The following is an 8110-nucleotide window of genomic DNA, read 5'->3' on the forward strand; positions in this document are numbered from 1 at the left end:
AACATACACAGTAAAGTTTACAAAGCAAAAAACGAATTCTAAAGTTTCAAATTTTAGAGTTTCCGGCAAAAGCAAGTCCAGTACTACAATATATAACAAAAAAAAACAGCATTAGATTATTCAAAATTTTCAAAAACAATACAAAATAAGGTCTTAAGAGCATAAAACAACTTAAAAATTTGAAGTATTTAACCAAAACAAAATCTAATTAGCTGCCATACATGATAAAACATAAAACTTGTAAGGTTCCAAAACTTGCAATTGAAACCTTCAAGTGACATACGAGGGGTGTTAGTTTTTGTGAATTACAGATTACGGCCTCTATAATGTTTGAGTATTACAAGATAACCATTTCACGGGATTAGAGCGTCAATTCACGGGTTGACCCAACCTAGCATTTTTTTTTTTTTTGGGTTCAGGTATGACCCAACAATGATCTAATTGAATGCAGGACATGTTGATGCCTATTAATTTCCATTCATGTCATTATATAGTTGTTGCAATCCCTATACACAATAATAGAACCAAAACAAGATTTAGAGACTTCCAAGACTCACTCTTCAATCTTCATGCAAATATATCAACTGCTATACAAATATTAATTTCCATAATCTAACTTCAACTATTTCAGCAACAATATTTATTCTGTATTACTTGGAAACAGGTAGCAAAAGTGAAAATGCATACAATACCAGTGGTTCTTCAACTAGTAAATGCTAAAAGCATCCCAAGCAAAGCAGCATTTCTTACGCTTTAATACCAAATCCATGTACCCGAGCTAATTAATTACAAGAAAACATGAAGAATATGGTGAGACAAATTGAATCAAATCTTTGCACCCAGCAACGTCATTAAGAAGTTCTTGTAGTGCCCTGATGTGTCACCAATGACTGCATTATCAAGACTGCTTTTGTGCATGTTGAAATATTCTCCTCTAACTTTCATCATGTCAATCTCTGCTCGAGTTACAATAGCTCTGGTCAGAGAATCCTCATCGGTCCCAAGCCCAATGATTGAAGCTCTAATCACCTGATGTGTTTTAATCAAAGGAAATCGCAAGTTAAATATGATCTACAAGAAGAATATTCGATCAAACTTTGTACTTTATGGATGAGAAATTTTCACAATAGAACCGTGAGCCAAAGTTCACAACTTTCTGTATCCTGCAAGAGTTAAGTCTCCATTTCAATAAAAACGAATGGAAACTGAAGATCAATTATTCAGAATGGAGCCTATACTTCCAGAGTGGTGTAACAGATTTTCTCCAGACCTGCTCCAAACATGCGTGCACAGAGAGAGAGAGAGATTAACCTTGCTGGTAGTGATATGAGAGGGACTAGGTTGAGAAAGGAATTTTAAAAGTGAATAAATTATCGATGGACATGAACTCCAGCAAGATTTCAGACTTGTAAGTCTAATCAAGACAAGAAGCACAACTATTTTCTTCACCAGCGCAACCAATGCTCTAACTTCCTATACTAAGATGAACAATTCTGGCAACTATGAGTGCATTTCACATTGAGAAGTTGAATAGGAGCCACTACGTTGAACCAATAAGGAGATTACTTGTCGAATCTATATACTTATTTGCACAACAATGAAAACCTTAAGGTTCATACTAGAGTGTTAATCACGGGTTCTTTTGAGTCATTAGACTACAAACTATGATGATCATGTAGCCAATTAAGTTAATCAATGAATTGATACAGAGGCACATTTGTCTGCTGAAGTTATAGCTAATAGCCTTAAAAATTTTAGCTTCTGTATTTTCCATCATCAAAAGAACGGGTATCTATGAAATATGGGTAATCCCAAATGTTTCATCTGAATAAATTCCAACCACATGAAAGGCTTTTAGGCTCCTTTCACCAGCTAGATGCTTCGCATTGCATTACCACTGCAAGTAGTGGGGAAAAGAAAACTGAAGCAGAGAATGTAACATATAATAAAGTTTTCTTTGAGCTTATACTTAATAAGCATTGCTGCAGATATCAAGATACATTGCTTCAGTGTTGAAAATAGTTGAATGCGCATTTTTAAAAATTGAGAATTAATAGCAATCTAGAGACATAAGAACAGCATCTTTACATATCACTATACTGCTCACGAAATCATTGCATTTGAGACATGTTTACCTTATGAGACAAGAAAGAGAAAAAAGCAAAAGGCCGATTCATAAGCTCAAGATGTACCATTTGCACAGAATAATCACTTCAATAATAGTGCAGAGCAGAACCGTTGATGAAAGCATAAATGTATTATTACCTCTGCAAAGTGCTTTTCTGGGGCGTCTATGCACCAAATAGCCACTTTCAAAATAGACTCCAAAGTGCCTTTGCCAGAAGCCATAATATCCTGACAAGATATTTGTGCACAAGACAGGTCGAGTTTAGACGACAAATACAGAAGTTAGACATATTAAAAAAAGGAAAAAAAAAAAAGATAAGAAACTCATTACTAGCATAGGAAGATGAACCTGTTCTATTGAACTCCCATATTTATTCTTGTAGCACTTGAAAGTTTCTCTAAGCTGAAAATAGTTTCTAGTGCTGAGTATCCAAACTAGATCATCATGATCCAACTGCCCCGTTTTAATTGCATCATGTAGAGTAGCTGCTTCTGAATTAGCAACACTAGAATTCACTACTTCTTTGTTAAATCTGTATGAACTTATAAATCGAACAAGTATCTGTGGAAGTCCAGATGAAATAGTAATTAGGAGAATTATTAATGCGTTACTTACAACATTAGGTTAAAATGTGTTCTCTGCTCTGTAAATATGCTCAATGACAGTAATTGATTGGATTATATCTTCCAAAGTGAATGGCAGTCTGCCTCAAAATGCACAAGATACCAACAAAAGCAATATCGCTAATGTGGACATTGGCTTCATTACCAATACATGCTCCACCTATATGCTATAATACTGAGTGCGAAGTGCACATAATAGCATCTGTGTTCACATAATTCAAAGCAAATTAATTAAGAGAAGATACCTTTTGTATTGGCAGAGAAACATTTGAACTGATGTGCTCTTCAAGTGAACAGTCAAAAAGTGAGAAATAAGCCTTCCTTACAGCAATGAGATGATGAGGAGATGATGCACATGCAATCTCAACAATTACTTGGAATTCCCTGATTCCTTTCTTCCTTGATTTCAGAGCTTCATTTACAAGCCTTGCATCTCTTTCAGGTGGATCATATGTCCACAAGATCACAGCTTTCTGTCACCAATCACCACAAAAACTTGCACTTTTAGAGTTGAAAAGTTTACTGTGTGCAGTGTGCTTGAAAGCATCAAGTTCAAAGATATGCATGTTCCCCTTTTCTTTCTAAAGATCAAAAAGCAACTGCAGAATGACGTGTATTACACAAAATAAGGCAGTTCTCTAACACTTTCAACTGGCCTTGATTTCGAAATATTGAACATGAAATGCGGGGTATCAGAGTTATCCCATTCTCAACAGAGACAGAGATAAGTATGGAGAATTTACAGAGAGCCTACTCAGTTGCCAAGGTAAGCAGGCTGATACTCTTATAATTCAACAGAACTTTACTACCATTGAATTTGTTTGTACATCAACATCCTTGCGATCACAAAAACAGTGGGAAACCAGTAGTAAAACCAACATCTAAGTCAGATAAGAAGACATTATAAAAAAAAAAAGCATACATAAAAGTGAAATTGGATAGAATACAAATATTTGCATTTGAAATTTATTTATTTGCAGTTCTAGAAATATAATTGTGAAACTGAGTCCAAATGCAACACAACAAGAATGCCATTTTCAAGAGAGATTAAGTTGGAAAGTGCATAAGCTGGAGAAACTAGAGAGAGCCCTTCCAAATTTACCCTAATTAGCAATCTTCTGATACACTTATGATTCAACGGATTACAAACTACAGTAGAAATCAAACTAATTATTACGCAAAGAAGTATTTTCAGGCAGTTTTGTTACCCTGAAATCACCAGACAATTCAGAAACGAGCTCATCAATTAGGGACTTCTTGTAAAGCTGCTGAAATGTTTCTCTGATGTTATTCCTTTGGCTTGCATTTCTGCGTCCCAACACCTTTATTATTGCCTTCTCATCAGTCCCCCATCCTGAAAAATGAAATCCAACCAACCAAATCACCATTAACATCAAACAATTACATTCGCAGATGAATGAGTACTACAATAATCAAAACCCAACCAAAAAAAAATTAGTTAACCACACAAAAGTAGGAGGCAGTTAAGGAAGAAGAATCAGCAAGAAAAAGGAGTAGGTAGTAATTCTTGACGAGTAAATTAAGAGAGAGACCTTGGAAGGCTTTCTTCAGTGTTTTACAGTCCTCAGCAGGAGATGGAACAATATCTGGTACTCTCAGTGTAGCCATTAGTTCTCTTCACTTGGAATCTGTCTCCTGTTTCTGTTTTGTTTTCTTGACTTTTGTTGTTTTCCTGTTTAATGTTTAGTTTTCCCTCCCCTGCCTGAGAAATGGCTGGAAAAGTGGAGTTGAAATTTATTTGTTCCAGTGGACATTTTTGCCGTTCATGTAGTTTTTATTCCTTTCCAACTCTTTTTTTTAGCTTTTTTTTTTTTCAATTAGATGATCAACAGTGGTTTTTCACTTGTTTCTTGATCAGTTAAATCTATGACCTCACTTTCATTTAATTATATGATATCCTGACAGGAATTTTTATATAAATTAACTTTTCTCTTTCATGTTTAAAAATGATGATGTGACAACAAAGATGTAACAAAGATTTTTGGACCTATTGAATTCTTGAACTGTTCAAACTATTTGTTTAATAGGTTTGTCGCATATTTGGAAATAATTAAATTTGGCGTTGGAGTTTGAAATGTTTGTTTGGCGGTGATGTTGTTGCAAATTTGGAAGAAATTCTGTTCAGGAAACTAGTTTTCGTTTGTTTTTATAGAACAAGGATAATTTAGGATATTTGAGGAAAAATCTAGCTTGATGGACCTATTTTGTTGCCTAAATAGTAAAGGCAAGGGAACTAGGTATAATTTTTAAAATTTGAGGGAGCTCTCTATAATTGTTAGATACTTCATGGGAGGTTTGTGAAATTATCCCTTTCAAAAAAGTACCGCAATTTACGTCGACCCCTATCACAGATAAAAGTTGCATATAACAAAGTGGAAGAAATGCAAGAGATACTTGTTGCACCTCAAATACATGCAGATGCATTAAGTAGTGGAACTCACTTTCGATATGCCTCTGGAAATTGACTTAGACATGCAACACCTTGTTTCTTTAGATTATGCTACTTACCGTAAATATCAAATGGATGATATGGTACAGTAATAGTGAAGAAGAATACAGCGGAAAAAAATCAGATGAGATACCAAATTACTTTGACGTAGTGACCGTTTTCTTTTTCTTTTTAAATAAAAACAATGTTTTTAAGGATGCTGAGAATTTCTTTAATTTATTCTTTTACTTTAGCTGAATTTTTAGTCTTTCCTCTTATATATCTGAGTTGATATAAAAGGATTTTAGTCTGCTCAATTTCAGATACACTTTGAAGCGAAAGAAACCAGCTGGTTGAAGCCAATAAGAAATCTGTGTTCCAAAAAGCCAGCATGGTTAGGCGATAAATAGAAGGAAATTTTTATTAAAGATTTCAACAATTAGAAAATAATTAGACTGAATTGCCAGAGTAAGAAATAAATATACAGCATTTCGAATTTGTTAAAATCAAGTGTTCCATGATTGTGTGGTGTCCTAGGGCGTGAAAACGACTTAGCAATATACCTAGCACCTTCCTCAAGCAAATTTCAATCAAGTATCCATGGAAGATGGGCATTACTGAAGTAGTTAGGTCATCAATAACTCTTCCATTTCTACCAAACGAATCATATGACTCCCTTTTTTTTCATTAATTGCAAATCATACATTCATATTTTCTTAACCACCGAGCTTTGACTCAGTGATCATCAGAAAGGGACTAAATCCCTCTTTGGGTTATAGGTCGGGTTTTAAACTCCAATTGTTTTAAAAAAAAAAAATCTAAAGGAGGTGCTAGAGCATCGGCCCTTTGATCTAATCAAGTCTGTATATCTACTAACCTCTTACACAATTTTTTTAGACTTTTCCTTCCTTTAAAATAGAATAGATTATAGATCATAGGAATATTATCATTACAACAAAAAAAAAGCATTCATATTTGCTTAATCAAAATTTTTTTTTTTTTACTTATGTCACTTTTTATGATATGATTTTTGGGTTGGCATGCCTGACAACACTCGTGAAATAAGGCCTACCATGTTTAAAGCTCATGTAGTATTTATCCCATGAGTTGCACGTTCAAATCTTCTTTCTTGGACGGCAATTAATAGTGGGACATCATTCTATATAGTAAACAACTAAGTCGGCTTAATTAAGAACTGGTACGAAGTACCAACTACTCTTTTGTCGGTGCCCTCCTCCCTGATATTATAATGCGATGAAAAAATATCCTTACCAATTGCACGAGTTAAATTTCTACACACGAACAATTCTTCACTAATTTTTACAAGTAAATTTAAATAAAATAGTGTTTTTTTGCGGCCACATTATCACTTGTAATGTGAAACAGGATGCTAAACAAAGGCAAAGAAAACTAAAGTCGAAAATATGATATAACATGACATAAAACTTTAAGCAAATATAATCTTAAATTTTGAATTTACTACTTCTAGATTCTGTAAATTATTCAAGAAACTACACAAAATAATTAGTATAAATAGTGAGGATACCGTTCCTGCCAGATATTGAATTCTCACAAGTTAAGAGATGTTAAAATCCAAGAGGTTTGCACCTTAAAAGAAAATGATGAATTCAAGAATTAAAATATCAGTAAGTCAGGGTTTCTGTAATTGAATTTTTTTGGCAAGAAATAGACTGACATTTTAAATTAATTTGTTTAGGTGTACTTTTTACCTTAGAGTGGGATTAAACAACTCACCACATCATTGAGCTTAGTTGTTGCATACTCTGTCCGGTTGCTTCATAAATCTGGGAAACACATGTTTCATACCAAATTGATTTCTTAATGGGGCACAGATCGAAGATGTTTCCTGAAGCATGTGTATCTTAACATGCTTCTTTTTTTCTTTCTACACAAAACAGGCTATGTGAATATTATTTTCCATAAAAAAACAAAAGAATTTAATATAAACTCATACTGAATCGATTAGATTTACACGTATAATATGTGAGGAATAGGATTTATCACTTAACATCAAATTTTAATTCTTGATTAGTTGTACAGAGTGGGTGGTGCAAGTCAATGCTGATAGTTGATTACATAATTCTTGGACAGCTATTAATAAGATCCAAATAAATCCTTTTCGAGCTATAATCTAGAACAATGACCTATTTTCGAGCTATAACTTTTGGTTTGGCCTACCATGTTTAAGGTTGAACAACATAAATTAATATATCCACTGAGTTACACAACCAACCCTTTTTTGTTGGATAGCTATTAATAGGGGGACATCATCTGAACTAGTAATGACTAGCTAAAGCTGCACCGGTGGGAACTGGGACATCATTTGTTGTTCTTCTCTCCTGCGTGAATCATGTGTCTCAGGATTGGATCGATTTCTTTATTGCACGATTTGTCGAGGGTACTAGTTTAGGAGCAACCAGTGCGATTTGACTCAATTAGTAAGCAAAAATCACTTCTTTATAAAAAGTTATATGTTCAAATTTCATTATTGATCTGAAAATAATATTGATGAGCCGCGTGTCAAAACTCTTTAAAGTGATTTATAGTTTTAGAATATGTTCTGACTTGCGATAATGATCGAATCTGAACACATTCAAACTTTTTCTGGGCAAAAAAAGAACTTACAAAAAATGATAAAATATTCACCTTGCATACCCAAATTCATACCTTTTGTGAGGATCCAAAAATTTTCACATTTTCTCAGCATTATTTTATTTCTTTGATTATATTTTATACTTTCCTTGGAAATATTGAATTTTCTATGCATTTTTACAAGTAAGTATAGTTTTAAAATCATCTTCCTAGTATGAGTTAGTGTACGTTGAGTTTGAAGTGTATTATGGACGTGGGACCCGCTAGTGCGGTAAATGCGATATATTTTTGACAACT

General features: G+C 33.8%; 1 protein-coding gene across 1 annotated transcript; it reads right to left on the minus strand.

The window, feature by feature from the left end:
- Positions 1-625: 625 nt before the first annotated feature.
- LOC113732515 (annexin D3) lies at positions 626-4503 on the minus strand. Its single transcript, XM_027258341.2, has 6 exons — positions 4305-4503; positions 3960-4105; positions 2997-3224; positions 2477-2689; positions 2266-2355; positions 626-1029 (listed from the first exon to the last, which is right to left on the minus strand). The coding sequence occupies exons 1-6, from the start codon at positions 4378-4380 to the stop codon at positions 826-828; spliced, it is 957 nt and encodes a 318-aa protein (XP_027114142.1). The 5' UTR covers positions 4381-4503; the 3' UTR covers positions 626-825.
- Positions 4504-8110: the final 3607 nt, after the last annotated feature.

This window comes from Coffea arabica, chromosome 2e (assembly GCF_036785885.1).
Source record: "Coffea arabica cultivar ET-39 chromosome 2e, Coffea Arabica ET-39 HiFi, whole genome shotgun sequence".
In the NCBI taxonomy this organism is placed as follows: domain Eukaryota; kingdom Viridiplantae; phylum Streptophyta; class Magnoliopsida; order Gentianales; family Rubiaceae; genus Coffea; species Coffea arabica.

Coding starts and splice junctions, on each gene's coding strand:
- LOC113732515 (XM_027258341.2), bottom strand. CDS start 4,380: ATGGCTACACTGAGAGTACCAGATATTGTTCCATCTCCTGCTGAGGAC. Junction 4,106..4,304: donor ACTGAAGAAAGCCTTCCAAG/GTCTCTCTCTTA, acceptor TTCATTTTTCAG/GATGGGGGACTGATGAGAAG. Junction 1,030..2,265: donor CAGAAAAGCACTTTGCAGAG/GTAATAATACAT, acceptor AAAACACATCAG/GTGATTAGAGCTTCAATCAT.